At 41.3% G+C, this 15,695-nt stretch overlaps 1 protein-coding gene across 1 annotated transcript; it reads left to right on the top strand.

The window, feature by feature from the left end:
• The first annotated feature begins 376 nt into the window (after positions 1 to 376).
• Positions 377 to 15,161, top strand: LOC131140697 (microtubule-associated protein 1S-like). The gene is made up of 10 exons (XM_058091363.2): positions 377 to 567; positions 2,913 to 3,008; positions 3,685 to 3,767; positions 4,413 to 4,547; positions 4,606 to 5,098; positions 6,529 to 6,615; positions 7,454 to 9,636; positions 9,867 to 10,014; positions 10,084 to 10,301; positions 10,565 to 15,161. Exons 1-10 carry the CDS (start codon positions 384 to 386, stop codon positions 10,718 to 10,720), a joined length of 3,783 nt encoding a protein of 1,260 aa, XP_057947346.2. The 5' UTR covers positions 377 to 383; the 3' UTR covers positions 10,721 to 15,161.
• The last annotated feature ends 534 nt before the right edge of the window (positions 15,162 to 15,695 follow it).

The following is a 15,695-nucleotide window of genomic DNA, read 5'->3' as shown; positions in this document are numbered from 1 at the left end:
ATCAGCACCCGAATGACAAAACTGCATACACATTTTTTTCTATATAAGCATCACTTATTGGTATGTTGCTGTAACTAAAAAAAAATTGATTTAACTAAATACAGTAAATAAAAAATATTATAAATGATGGTGTAAAAACATAATTATAATAATATATATGATATATAATAATATAAAGTAAATAGCTATAATTTTAAAAATGTGTCAATCAAACGTGGAACAAAATATGTATAAATCAAAAGTATTGTATGTATGTAAAAATCACGTATTTACCTTATCTGAGTATACTGCATATTGAATACCATAAATATGCATAAATAATAACTAATCTCACTCATATGCGTTCCTTCTTCCAGGGTCGACTCCACCAGCGATCTCCTTGGATGACGTCACAGGCGGCATCCAACATGGCGTCCGGCCGGCTGCAGGAGAGGGAGGTCCAGCAGGAGGCGAGACACTGCGTGGACTTGAGTCTCCTCCAGCGCAACAAATACTCGCTGCTCATCATCATTGGACGCACGGCTCACCACCGACACGCACGACACGTCTGCCAACACATCCAGACAGGTATTTCCATCACATTTTACACACAAAGAAAAGGCTTTAATTCTTCTCAGCATTGCGGCATCCGATTGACCATGAATGCGTCATATGGCCACCAGCCAGTGTGTCCTTTATTGGACATCTCAGCTTGAAAAACACGCGTTATGTAAGTTATCTATGTATGGTTTTATTCATTGACGAATAGAGGGACGGATGGATTATGGACGCCATTTTCACTGAAAATGTTCAGTAAATAAATATAAATGTCTTCTTTAAGTCTTCCTACAGGCCTCACTATTAGGAACACCTGCGCTGTGTCATGCGATGCAACGTATCACAACATATTGCTCAGAGATATGACCATTATTTCCACTCATTTCAACCTGCTAAAACACTTAGGCATAATTAATAAGCAGGTCGTTAGGTTCAAAGCTCAAAGACGGGTGTTGTTATGTCAAAAGTGAGCCCAAAGCTTGACTTATACAATAGAGGAGCAGGGGTGTTCAAAGTGTGGCCCCGCACAATAAAACTGTCATTTCCATAGAATGTGAAGTGCGTTTCAGTGTATTATTATACATATAATATCCTGCTCAGCCATTTAAAAAAAATTCCACCACTAACTACTCCCACAGTTTTCAAACGATTTTGCACAATTCTGCATTTCCTGAGACATTTCTTCATTGAAAATGAATCCAAATTTCTTATATGTCCGATTCAGACCACGTCTAAGACAGAATATTCTTTTCGGCCTGGGCCACAGTGTTTTGGGAATTTTCTTTGAACAATCCCTCAGGTGAGGCTGTACAATACGAGTTAGCTTTTTTGTTTTTTTAAGGGTATAGACTTGTGTTTTCATTTTCTGTGTTAGCTGGCTAACTATTAGCATGCTAACATTAGCATATCAGCAATTTTCTGATTTTCTTTTTGCCTATGTAGACAGTGTTTGGTGTTAACAGCTAGAATGTTACCATTATTAGCATGCTAAAATTAGCATATTGTTTTTGTTGCTATTTTCAAAACTATAAACTTACATAGTGGTTTTATGTTAGGTGTTAGCATTGTCAGCATGTTAGCTATTTGCAAAGGTATAAACTTAAATAGACAATGTTTTCTTGTTCAATGTTAACATGCTAACAGTATACTAATGTAATACAAATGCTAACATTATAGTAATGTTAGCATGTTAGCATATACAACATTTTTATATGTATAAATTAATGGAATCAGTAAGTGCTATTATGCTAGCATTTTTAAAATTAGCATGTTAGCTTTCTTCTTATTTTCAAAGTTATAAACTTATATAGACAATGGGTTTTTTACATATTAGTTTTTTGCTATTTTCAAATCTATAAACTTAGATAGACAGTGGTCTCATGTTAGTTGTTAGCATGCTAACTATTAGCAAGATAACTATTAGCATGTTAACATTGTTAACATGTTAGCTATTTCAAAAGTATAAACTTACATAGACTGTGTTATGTTCAATGTTAACATATTAACAGTTAGTGTTGTTAATATGCTAATGTTAGCATATTAGCATTTGAGACATTTTTATATGAATACATTTATGTAATAAGGCAGTGCTATTTTGATAGCATGCAAAAATTTGTATTTTAGCTTTATTTTCTTATTTTCAAAGTTATGTTTTCATGTTTGGTGTTAGCACGTTAACTGCAAGATTTTTTGCATTATTATTAGCTTTTTGCTATTTTCAAAAGTAGAAACTCAAACAGTGGTTTCATGTCAGGTGTTAGCATGCTAACAGTTTGCATGTCAGCAATGTTAGTATGCCAACATTGGCATGCTACCATTTTTTTCAGATATTATCTTTCAGTGACACTGGTGCTATAATGCTAGGTGTTAACATGCTAACCGTTTCCATGCTAACTATTTATTTGACATTTTATTAAAAGTAAATACAAAAACGTAAAAATTTATATTAAAGGCAACTTTATTATAGCCCCGAGAAAGGTTGCACAAAGCTTTATTTGTAATTAAGTTGGTTATTTGGTTGTTTTATTATTCGAATGTTCCAGTTTTTTAGGCAGTAAAGAATCAACTAGTGGTACTAGAGCGCTGTGTTTTCCATCCAAACAGGGCGTACTTGAGTGAAAAAAGGACGAGAAGCACTGCATTCCATTGTTTAGAGGTACCTAATAAAGTGGAAGCCAAAGAGGAGTCACTCTTCCCGTCCTGGCCTGTGAAAAGCATTTTCCACCAACGCATCAACTTTTAATGACTTTCAGCTTAAGTGCTTTTGAAATGTAATTAAAAGCTCAAACCTTCAGCCCACTTTGCTGCACGCCCTCAGTTGAGTATTTTAGCGTCTTGCCACATCATCATGTGACCTCTCCCATCCTGCCTGCAAGGGATTCGCTCGTGGGGCGTGGACTTGGAAGACTGCGACCTGGACGTTTACCTACAGGAGTTCCTCTCCCATCACACTGCCTCCTTCAAGGGTGCAGGTACTGAAAAATCATGTAAAGAAACAAACAGAAATGGACATTCACGGGTTCTGATGTTGCCTCAGTAACACGCCAGCTTGGCTAGGGGGGAAGGAAAGGAAGGAAGGAAGGAAGGAAAGTGAGGGGCAGCAAGGTGATTGTTAGACCCTTAGGACACAAAAACAATAAACGCCCACACCCCTCCAGTGCACAGAGGAATATTTACATGCTTACGTTACATTCACTGAATGGACAAAAGTATTGGGACAATGACTATTACATCGACAGGAAGTGAAAATGAATGAAAAATTGTGTGTGTCCTCAGTTTTTCCACCATTCTGAGAATTTTATGGATTTATATTTGGTCACAATTAAACATTACATTCTGTGCAATAAGTAGCACAACTAACATAGTTACCAGAGCGTTAAGATTGAACCTATAGCACCCCTGCTGGTCACAGCCAAGTAGGGCACACCATTGCTTCAAGGCACCATGCATCAATCAAAACTCTATGAATCTGGCCTTAATGCATCCACTTCCTCCTCTCATCCTGAGTCAACCTGGCATGTCATCCCGGGGGCTCTCACACTTTCATCTGACTTCCTCTGCTCCTTCCACTTCTTTCCTCCTGTCCTCGTCTGCCTTGACCATCTCTTGCATTTTTGTCTTCTGCTTCTCATGTCTTTTCCACACAAGGACACAAGTGCCTGCGCCACAACGGCCGAGGGTTGGACATTCATGTTGTGATCGCTCCATCTCAGGAACAGGCCCACTCGGAGGTGAGAGATGGAAGGAAGGAGAACAACAATTAACTGGGAACATGCAGTACAGGAGTGGTCAAAAGTTTGGAGACACTTGCTCATGCTATTAATTGAGAAGGTGTCTCCAAACCTTTGAGTGGTACTGTAAATTGGATAAAAGACATCTCAAACTACTCCTGATGCATGTTGGCCCATTGATTTGCATAAGCCGACATGACTCATTTAAGTAGCAGGGCGGAAAGTAAAAAGAGGGAGTTGTCAACATTAAACATATCATACAGTCATTTTAAAAATAAACAAAAGACATGAAACAATTGACTGTGCCGAGGTTTGCTCCGTGTTGGCGATGAGTTCTGCCAATCGCAGTCCAGTAGTTTTGAACTCGGTAAAAAGAAAGCACAGTACTAATATTGGGTAATACGAATGTAAGGGTGTATTTCTTGTCTAGAGGGCTGCAACAATGTTAATAACGACATTTAAAAGGTTGCCAACAGGTTTATTAAGCTCTACTACTAAAATATTCCATAAGGAATCCTACTTGGTGGAAATTCACTTATGTCAGGAAACTGGTTCAGGATTTGTATTCCTTTCCGGTTGATTTCACTGTGTACAATAAAGATGGTGTGTCTCACATCTTGATGTCTTTCCTTCTCACCTGGTTAGGTGAGTGCTTTGTTGTCCCGGGAATCGGCTCACAAGCTGCTGATCTTGGCCGGACAGAGTGTGGAAGACAGCGGCGACCTTCTCTTTCACAGGGGCCTTTTTTCCCCCAAACAGCTGAAAGACATAGTAGACCAGGTAAAACTGTTTTGGACGATCACATGCTTGCAACTAGAACTAATGGTGGGAGTTTCAGTTCCCAGATGAAGACCACCTTGCCTGCCGGAAGCTCAACCTGACTCTGTGCTGCCCCAACAACGCAGCCCACTGGAGGAAAACCCTCCAGCCTTGTCGGGGTCCTGTCACACTTCATATCAACCCCCCAGAGGTCCTTCCTGCCATGTCTGCCTTGGGGGAGTTCACCTCCTTCGTCTCCGGTACCCTTTCCCCCTTGTCACCATTCGAGCTCCTGCCCCCCCCGGCCACCGTTGGCTTCCTCAAACTGTCCCGCCCCTGTTGCTATGTCTTCCCCGCCGGGCATGGCGACTGCGCCTTCTTTGCCGTCAACGGCTTCACGATGCTGCTCGACGGCGGCTCAGACCCGCAGGCATGCTTCTGGAAGCTGGTCCGCCACCTGGACCGCATTGATGCTGTTGTGCTGACGCACGTGGGCACGGAGAACCTCACTGGGGTCAACAGCTTCCTGGAGAGGAAGGTGGCAGAGTCGGACTTGGCTTCTGATGTCAAAGGTGACGTATGGCTTATCAGTTTTTTAACTCAACTTGAACTTGAACTTTTAAGGTGCAGACTTTCAGCCAGTCTTTCGGTGGCAAAAATCGCTCTAGTAAAACCATATTTTTGATCAGCAACGTTGGACGTGATTTCATGCAAAGCAGTGGTTTGAAAGCGGAAGTCATCAGGCAATAAAACCTTGCACCGTCTTTCTATTTGTGGAAAAAGAACTTGTCATGACCAATCAGTTGCTAAACCAAGTGGCCAACTGAAGTGACGACTTTCATCATGCTTTGAAATGACACTTCAGTGTACTTACAGTATGTACATAGTTAATAAATGGCATCTACTTTAAAGGTAAACAACTATTTATAGTGGCTGCACGGCGGCCAAGTAGTTAGCGCACAGGCCTCACTGCTAGGAGACCCGACTTCGATTCCACCCTCGGCCATGTCTGTGTGGAGTTTGCATGTTCTCCCCGTGCATGCGTGGGTTTTCTCCGGGTACTCCGGTTTCCTCCCACATTCCAAAAACATGCTAGGTTAATTGGCCACTCCAAATTGTCCATAGGTATGAATATGAGTGTGAATGGTTGTTTGTCTATATGTGCCCTGTGATTGGCTGGCCACCAGTCCAGGGTGTACCCCGCCTCACGCCCGAAGACAGCTGGGATAGGCTCCAACACCGCCCGTGACCCTCATGAGGAAAAGCGGTAGAAAATGAATGAATGAATGAATAATTGGAATTTCACAGTTTGTGACATTTCAGTTTTTGAATTATACATTTTATATTGGCATTGTTAGAAGGTTTTTGTTTGACATTTTTACACACAAAAAAGTTTGTTTTGCCTCATGGAATTTTTTTCTTTTTTTCTCAACTATGTGAAGAAACACTTTTGCGGTAACAGCATGCCTCCACATAGCAAAAATCGGTTGGATATGCAGCATTTAATTTCCATCTTCAACAATGATCCATGGTGTTTTTTAAAAATAAAATGCTAATATCCGGTTCTAGCTAATGTTGCTGGAAACTAGAGCTGTCAGTTGATTCAAATATTTCATTGTGATTAACTGCATTTTGGAAACAGACTCATGATTAATCTAAATCCGTCACAGATAGAAATACGTTTTTTTAATCTATGATAAGTAGCAATGTACGGTGAGTGAGTGGTTAGCATGTTGGCCACACAATCAGGAGATAGCAAAGCCCTGTGTTCGATTCTCCGCTTGGGCATCTCTGTGTGTACGTGGGTACTCTGGGTACTCCAATTTCCTCCCACATTCCAAAAACATGCATGTCGATGTAGAGGTTAATCTGACATTAAAATAAAGATGCCAAGTCCATAAAGGTGGCATTCTTACAGTATTTTCAAATGTGTAACCAGATATAAAGGTAAACACAAAAATTGTGTAATTGTGTCTTTACTGGATGTTGTGGTTGTGAACAGAGGACTCATCCAAGAGGCTCATCTCCCCAGAGCTTGGAGTTGTGTTCTTTAACGCCCCCAGTAAGTTGCAGGTGGAACAGCAGCCTTGTGAGTATCAAATTCAACCTGAATATGTAAAAGAAAAAAATATATATATCGGTAATATTTGATGGTATATTCATAAAATCATGAAAATGACATTTTCTACGAATATTCCACCGGAATTCTCATGATGTGAAGACAATTGCAGCTTTATGTAATAAGATAAATAACATTATTCCCATAAAATTCCCAAGATATTACCACTAATTTTTTTCTTTGCATATTTTTGCTTTATTTTTATCATCTTAGAATTATTTGTAATTATGTTCTTTTTTTTGTTGAAAGTTAACATTTTTTAAAAATCATATTCACTGGAAGGATTTTTTGGTCATCAACATAGGACTTCTGTGATTTTTATGATAAATAATGATTCTTTTCTTCATAACACGACTTCTTTATTTTTGAGTGAAAATGTCTTATTTTACAATTCCTTCTCTATATATGACATTATATGGGAAAAACGTTGTTGTTATGATTTTTTATTACACCATGAAAACCAACATAAAACAAAAGCTAAACACAACACATATGTGTTCATTCCACCACAGGAGATATGTCATGTCTACATATCGGTATCGGCTGATATCCGTAGGGGAAATTGATAGTTGGACAATATCAGCATATCGGACATCCTGAGTTATAACTTTTTTCTCATTTAACAATTAAAAAAAATTCCACTTAAAATTAAGTCATAGGACATTTCTATGATTAAAAATATGTAATAAATAAACTAAAAAATAAACATATATATATTATAAAATAGAGTAGACCTACATTTGCATGCAGGGTCATCTTTTCCCGTAAGAGTAGTCGTATGACGTCTTGGTGTCCTATGTCTCGTCAGGTGTGGACAGTGTACTTAAGAGCACAGACCAGGCAGCTCTCACCGTACACTTGTTGAAGAGGTTAGACATCCGACCCCAGCCTATGTTTCGACCTGAAGGGGTCGCCCCCGAGCCAATAACCCTGTTCCAAAAGATGGGAGTGGGGCAGTTGGATTTATATATCCTCAACCCCGCCAAAAACAGCCAGGAGTACCAGACGTTCATGCAACACTGGCCTGATCCTGTGTCATTTGGACCCCAATCCCAAGCGCTCCCTCTCACTGCCCTTGCCTCGGTGTCCGCCCTGCTTGTGTGGCATCCAGCGTGCCCCCAGGAGAAGGTGGTCCGAGTGCTGTTCCCCGGTGTCACTCCGCAGGCTAAACTGCTGCAGGGGCTAGACAAGCTGAAGACTCTGGCCTTCCTCCAGAAACCCACAGTGACCACCGGGGAACTGGAGAAGTTGGTGAACACGGGGAAGACCAAAAGGGCCGAGAGCCAGGATATTGTCAACTCTAATGGGAAGGAGGTGCCTCCCAAACATGGGAAAGATGCAAAGGTGAAATTAATTCATGGAGATTTTGATAAAGCCAAAAAGCAAAAGGTAACAGAGAAGAATAGTTTAAAGAAAGCTAGCGGGAACGACGGGAAGAAGAATGGAAAAACAAACAGCAGGGAAGAGAATGGCGTGGTGAGGAATGGCACAGGGAAGAAGGAGTTGCCCATCTCCAAACCAAAGAATGACAACAAGCAAAAAAAGGAAGCGAAGAATGACTCCAAAGCAGGACCCAAAAAGACCCAGAAGTTACCTGGCAAGAATGTACACAGCAAGACTGAATCAAAACCTGACAATGAGGCGGCAATGGAAGTCCCAAAGCCGGATGGCCTCGGTGCGGAGCAAGATCCTATGAACGAAACTCGTGCCTCAAAAATATCTACCCCTGAGGACATGACTGCTGATTTTCTCATCCTTGGAGAGGAAATGGAGAAAGAGGCGGGGGACAAGGCAGATAAAGGGAAGCAGACCGAAAATCAGAAACAACTCGGATGTTTGGGTGACCAGACTGTAGTCCAGTCAGGACTTGGTAAGAAACCAGCCAAGGTGGTAGGATTCCCATCCCCATTGAAGGAGACGCCAAAGGACGAGCAAGACATTCAGTTAGACTTGACCCCCACTGAATACACCCTCCTGGACGGAGCTTTGAGAACCACCCCTCCATCACGATCCTCCCCAGAGAACCAGGCAAGCCCAGATGAGGAAACCGTGGAGAACGCTTCCTCGGATTCAAGACCCAACAGTGCAGGTCACACGCCTTACTGTCTGTCTCCGGATGACGTGTGGTGCAACAGAGACACTCTTAGCAGGCTTCAAGCCCAGCAGGAACCAACTGAAGTCACCCAGCCCAAGAACCGGCCCTGGAATGCTCCAGAGAACCCACAGAACCCCAGAGAGAAACACCTAAGTTTCTCTCTGGGTTTCTCTCTTGCTCCACTAAAAGACGGAGCCTCCGACCCGTCCCCTTCTGTGGCCAACACCTCCACCTCCACCCACTCCATGCCGGCAGAGGTTAGCTCGCCTCAGTCCACAGAAGTGGACGAGTCGCTGTCCATGTCTTTGGAACAGGGACCAGCTATAGGGAGTCAGAGAGAGCTAGACGACGGCATTCATCACCCTCACACCAACGGAGGACAATTTGTATCGCTACCCATGAAGAAGCCCTTAAGGTCTTTGGGTTCGGAGATGGGGCGTCCTCCGGCCCCTAGCACTCTTCACTTTGAGGCGTCTGCAGTTCACGATGTAGACCTGTGTCTGGTGTCCCCGTGTGAGTTCAAGCATTTCAAAGCGTTCGACTCCAACTCGGGTATCAGCGAAGCCTCCAGAGGCGCTTTTGGACCACAACATCACAGCAGCAACCACAACACCACCCCTGCAAAAGACGTGTCACCCAGCGAATCAAACACCCCCGTCTGCATGGAAGATTGCCCGTCCACAACGGCGGATGGAGTCCTGGACTCAGATGAAGACGAGTCGTGCAGCATGCTGCCACACCTCCGCAGCAGTCAAGCTCTGCCCCGTGACCCCCTTCCGGCCCGGCTCAGGGATAGCCCACCCCTGCCTCCTCGTCCGGATGCCACCATGCCTGTTCCGCAGTCTGACGCCGCAAAGAAGGTTAAATCAAGTTCAGTGCGCGGAAAAACAGCTGGGGTGAGTTTGATGTGAATATCAATAAATAAAATCTATATATTCATTGAGCTCAGAGGATTCTATATTGATCTATACAGATGCAAACTAGTACATGAAGTAGTGTGTGACTTCATTGTGCCCTCTGGTGGTTGCTGCCATGTACTGAAATCTGCTATATCTTCAGACCCTCATTAATTGTTGGTGTTTCAACCATAAATAAACATTTGATAGTCAAGTCCCGTATGTTTCAGGTGATGGAAGGCTCCCAAAGAGCAAGCTCATTTAAAAGCAAGGCAGGAAGTGGCGTCCTGAAAGGCAGGAAAGACAATGCTGTACCATCACGCACGTCCTCCGCCAGCAGCCAGCGCCCAGCACCAGCGAAATCCTCCGTCAATGCAGGTATGATCGATCACCTGAAACGTCTTCTTGCTGCCTTGTTTATGGACCCCCTTTGTGTTCCCGTTCCAGACTCCAAGCTGGTCCCTGCTGAGGATGTGAGCGTCTATGTGGACTTGGCCTACGTTCCCTCCGGGGCTTCGTCCCCAACAGTCAGTGTGGACTTCTTCAAAAGCGTACGGTCCTCCTGTTACATCATCAGCGGCGACTGTCCTGAGAGGGAGGAGCTTATGAGGCATACGCTGGACGCTCTCCTTGATGGCAAGTCGTGCTGGCCTGGCGCCATGCAGGTGACAACACACACATCTTATGTTGCATCGTGATGTCAGAAAGGACTTGTTACATGTTGCTAGGTAGACTTCATGACAGTATCATTAACCCAGTTCCCTGGTAACATAGGGCAGAGGCTTCTACTGCCTCACATAGTATAGAAAGGAGATGGCGAAGCGGCAGTGAGAGGAAGTTGGACACACTAAAACTGTACAGCATTGTAAAGATTCAATATAGAATCAATGGCGAGACGTCACCTGTCTCACCTGTCCGCATCCACCAGGTGACGCTCATCCCCACATTGGAGTCCGGGTCCATGCAGGACTGGTACCAGCAGACCCTGGAGAGGCAGAGGGAGCTGGGAATCGTGGTCCTGGGGTCCAACAGCACCGTGGCCATGCAGGATGAGACCTTCCCGGCCTGCAAGATTGAGTTCTGAACAGTGAGCAAAATGAGGATGAGGACGTACATTTTTACATGTTTACCTCCAAAAAGCCTTCATTTGCTTCCATCCCAAAGCACTCTTTTACCGACGACAGCATAATAGGATTGCATGATCTTCTGGTCCGGTGACCCTGTGCTAAACAGAAGAGGAACACACACACACACACACCAAGAAAAGACAAGCCAGAAATGTCTTTTTAGCACTGAAGGCTTTTTTTTTAAAAAAGGCTTTCCAATAGCAGGCAGGCTTTAAGTGTGTGAAAGCATCGTTTTTGCTTTGTGCGTCTAAATATCGATATAAAAAAGAATAATGCATCCATGATGACATCACATGAGCACTCGATAGTCTGATGTTGGACATGTGATTCCAAACAAGCCAAATGAGTCCCTGTTATCCTTAAAGAAAAGGAAACTTTCCAATGACATGAAGGGCGAATATGTGGATGTTTCTGTCATTTAGTGGAAGGCCATATACTGTCGCTATACGTGGTGTAAAGATACATTATTTATACTCCTCATTTTTAGACCAATGCAGTGAAATTGACAACCATTCATTAGCGCTCACGTGCCAAGGCACCTTGGTTGGGAATCACAACAGCTTAGGAATATCTGATATTGGCTTTTTTGCCAAAAACTGATATTGTCCAACTCTCAATTTCCGATACTGCTATCAGCCGATACCGATATATATATGTAACATGACATATCTCCTGTGGTGGAATGAACATGTGTGTTGTATACAGAATTTTTTTCATCTCAGTTTTCATGATCGGGGAAAAAAAATCCAATACCGATTTCGCATTTTTATGCTGATATTGGTACCGATAATTATCCCTCCGTCCCTACAACAGCTGACTTACATGTAGTAATTATTACTTAAATTAAAGATGGCATTTTAAGAAAATAATTTAATTAGATTATTTAAAGAAAAATAAAATGTTGAATTTTTCATGACAAAATTTCTTAGCTAAATTTCCAGTGGAAATTGACTGGCTTTTTTTCTCCCAACTTTCCCCCAGCTTTTGCATTCCTAGCTGCTTGTAGCTTCATCTGATAGTGCCCATAAGCTAAATGTAATGATTTATTTTTGTTCTGTGGAAAAAATGATTTTAATATATAATAGTGTATTCATTTATATAATAGAATAAATATATTTTATATATATTAAATTGTAATCATTAATCAAACTAAATTAAAGATCACATTGAAATACTTAAATTAAAGCAAGCTTGCTTACTTTAATTTTTTTTTCATTTCATTTCAAAATTTGAGAGTTAGAATTTTTTTATTTCATTAAATATGACCTAAAGTATATAAATTACAGCACAAATAATTATAAAAAATATATACATGTTTTATTAAAAATTGTCTAGTACTGACAAAACAAAATATGAACTCTGCCACACTTTTTTTTCATTCTCAGGTGTCCAAATTGGAATATTTCCAAAATTCCTCTGCTAAATTTCCCATGGAAATTGATTGGAATTTTTTTCTCCAACCAACTGTGCATTCCTTGCTGCTTGTAGCGTCATGTGACAGTGTGCATAGTTTAATTGTTTTTTTAAGTTAATTTCAGTTTATAAATTGGATTTTATTCAAATGTAATTAATGTTTAACATGAGGGTAAGCGGCAGAAAAGGAATGAATAAATATAAGACAAAGATGTATAAATGACAGCAAAATTAATGGTAACAAATTAAAATATTATTTTCTCAATTAGAATTTCCCATGGAAATTTACTGGTCTTTTGATCCAACCCCATTTACATTCCTAGCTGCTGGCAGCATCACCTGACAGTGTGCATAATTGTAATTGTAATTATTAAATGACCGTTTCAATGACTTTAAATGGAGCATAAAAATATTGAGATCAAAGCTTGATTCATCCAAATGAATTCCACATGTTTCATTCAAAAACATGACCTGGTCAATGCCAAAAGAAATATTTATACTTCCACAATTTCTCAGCTAAATTCTGTTTAGGAAATGTACAGGATTTTTTCTTCCAACAGACTTTGCATTCCTATGTGCTGGTAGCATCACCTGACTTGTGTGCATCATCTACATACTGTAATCAGCGGTCTGACGACAACATCACAGCATGTGATGAAATGAAAGCACATTGTTGTTCTAATCACGGGCGGTACTGAGGGTGTAATCCACTTTACCGCGGGTGCTTGAGCCAGGACTGGATTGTATCACGAGAGAAAGTGATAGCGTGCGTAGATGACAGTGAGTGGTATTTGGTATGGGCGCTCCAGTTTCGCTTGATTTGACACTTTCCTGAGGGGTTTCTATTGGAACATATGATCTAATTCCACTTCATCACTTCCCACCACCTACCACACATGGAACTGCAAACACGGAAAAAGCTTCATTTCCTTGACTGTTGATCAGGGCGTGGACAGAAAACGCCTCTGGATTTCTTACACTGCCGGTTAAATAAATGGAGCAGTAGATCTGATAAAATAGCAGGTTTGTCCTCATGGAAAAAAAGGATGAATCATTTCTAATCGTTTTGTTTTCCTTTGTTTTGTTTTTGTTCTTCTTATACGCTTGAGCCACAGCAATCAATCAAATCAAATGTACCAGGTTGCCAGGTGTGGTGTGAAGGTGAAATTCTTCAAAAGGCCTCTACAAAGAAGAGACTTTCTATAAATTTAGAATTTATTTTTCATGTTTGATGTGGAAAAAGTGTTTGCCCACTTCCCGAATTCTTTTTTTTTGCATGTTTGCCACGTTTAACAGTTTCAGAACATCAAACAAATTTAAATATTAGTCAATGACAATACAACTGAATGCAAGATGTAGTTCTAAAAGGAGACTTTTTATTTTTAAGGGAGAAAAACTTGTTGGGCCACCCTTAGCGGCAACAACTGCAATCAAGCGTTTGTGATAACTTGCAATGAGTCTCTTACAGCGCTGTGGAGGAATTTTGGCCTACTCATCTTTGCAGAATTGTTGTCATTCAGCCACATTGGAGGCTTTTCCAGCATGAAGCCTTTTTAAGGTCATGCCACAGCATCTCAATAGGATTCAGGTGAAGACTTGGACTAGGCCACTCCAAAGTCTTCATTTGGTTTTTCTTCAGCCATTCAGAGGTGGACTTGCTGGTGTGTTTTGGATCATTGTCCTGCTGCACAACCCAAGTTGCTTTCAGCTTGAGGTCACCAACAGATGGCCGTACATTCTCCTTCATAAGAATTCATGCTTCCATTTATCACAGCAAGTCTTCCAGGTCTTGAAGCAGCAAAACAGCCACAGACCATCACACTACCACCACCATATTCTACTATTGATATGTTCTTTTTCTGAAATGCAGCGTTACTTTTACGCCAGATTTAATGGGACATACACCTTCCAAAAATGTTTAACTATTGTCTTGTGAGACCACTAGTATTTTCTCAAAAGTCTTGGGAATCATCAAGGTGTTTACTGGCAAAATGTAAACCTTTTTGTTCATCATGAACACTGACCTTAACTGAGGCAAATGATACCTGCACTTCCTTGGTTGTTGTGGGGTCTTTACCTCTTGGATGAGTCGTCACTGCGCTCTTGGGGTCATTTTGGTTGGCCGGCCACTCCTGGGAAGGTTCACCACTGTTCCATGTTTTCACCATTTGTGGATAATGGCTCTCACTGTGGCTGGCTGAAGTTCCAAAGCTTTAAAAATGGTTTAGAGCCTTTTCCAGGTTGATAGAGCTCCATTAATATGTTGAGTTGTGCTGTCATTGACTTATATTTTAATTGGTTTGATGATATGAAACATTGAAGTGTGGAAAAAAACACAAAATAATTTTCATTCTACTGTAATTCACATTTTTGTTGTGCAATGATTTATCACTGTGTCCTTTTTTAAACATAATTAAATCTGCTACTTAACCAGATGTCTATGTATTGCAGGTATAACTGCGTGTGTGTGTGTGTGTATGTCATATGTTAGACCAACACACTGTATGTTGTTTCATTTCATGATATTCATGAGGCGAGTACAGGCCGTGATGATGATGTGTATCTGGTATGTTGTAGGGACAGCTGGAAGGATGTACCAATAATAATGGTGATGATAATAATAAAGATTGCTTATCACAGGTTTTGCACATTCAACAGCTCTTCCTTCTTGTAGTAGTTATGAGAGATGACATCATTTTATACATTGATGTAATCACAGTATGATGTCATCTTAAATCCAAATAAGCAGGAAGGTGATACTATTCCATTGATGTGTGTGTTTCTGCTATTTAGTGCAATATTTTGTTGCTGTCCACTAAAAAAAAAACCCAATACATCCATCCATTTTTTATGCCGCATATCCTCACTAGTGTCGTCGGGGTATGCAGGAGCCTATCCCAGCTCACTTTGGACAGGAGGCAGGGTTCACCCTGGACTGGTCGCCAGCCAATCACAGAAAAAACAATACATAATACAAAATACATTCATTTTCTACCGCTTCTTCCTCACAAGGGTCACAGGGTTGCTGGAGCCTATCCCAGCTGTCTTTGGGCGTGAGGCGGGGTACACCCCTGGACTGGTCGCTAGCCAATCACATATAGACAAACAACCATTCACACTCACATTCATACCTATGGACAATTTGGAGTGGCCAATTAACCTAGCATGTTTTTGGAATGTGGGAGGAACTGGAGTACCCGGAGAAAACCCACGCATGCACGAGGAGAACATGCAAACTCCACACCGAGATGGCTGAGGGTGGAATTGAACCCTAGTCTCCTAGCTATGAGGTCTGCGCACTAACCACTCGACTGTCGTGCCGCCCAAAAACTATATTGTTTTTTGTTTTTAAACACTTTGAAAAAAAAATTACTTAGCACTTTTTAAATGGTAAATTTTAAGAGTCATGAGTTTATGAGAACAAAGTCACAAATCTACGAGATAAAAATCGTAAATTTATGAGAATAAAGTCAGAAATTTACAGAGACTAATGTGACCTTTGACCAAGGCCAAAGGTCA

The sequence above is a fragment of the Doryrhamphus excisus genome, linkage group LG14 (genome assembly GCF_037039965.1).
Source record: "Doryrhamphus excisus strain RoL-2023G ecotype Guam linkage group LG14, RoL_Dexc_Guam_v1.1, whole genome shotgun sequence".
Taxonomy (NCBI): Eukaryota; Metazoa; Chordata; class Actinopteri; order Syngnathiformes; family Syngnathidae; genus Doryrhamphus; species Doryrhamphus excisus.
Note: the sequence above shows the minus strand (reverse complement) of the source record. Positions and strands in the feature narration are given on the sequence as shown.

Coding starts and splice junctions, on each gene's coding strand:
- LOC131140697 (XM_058091363.2), top strand. CDS start 384: ATGACGTCACAGGCGGCATCCAACATGGCGTCCGGCCGGCTGCAGGAG. Junction 3,009..3,684: donor TGCCTCCTTCAAGGGTGCAG/GTACTGAAAAAT, acceptor TTTCCACACAAG/GACACAAGTGCCTGCGCCAC. Junction 4,548..4,605: donor TGAAAGACATAGTAGACCAG/GTAAAACTGTTT, acceptor TGGGAGTTTCAG/TTCCCAGATGAAGACCACCT.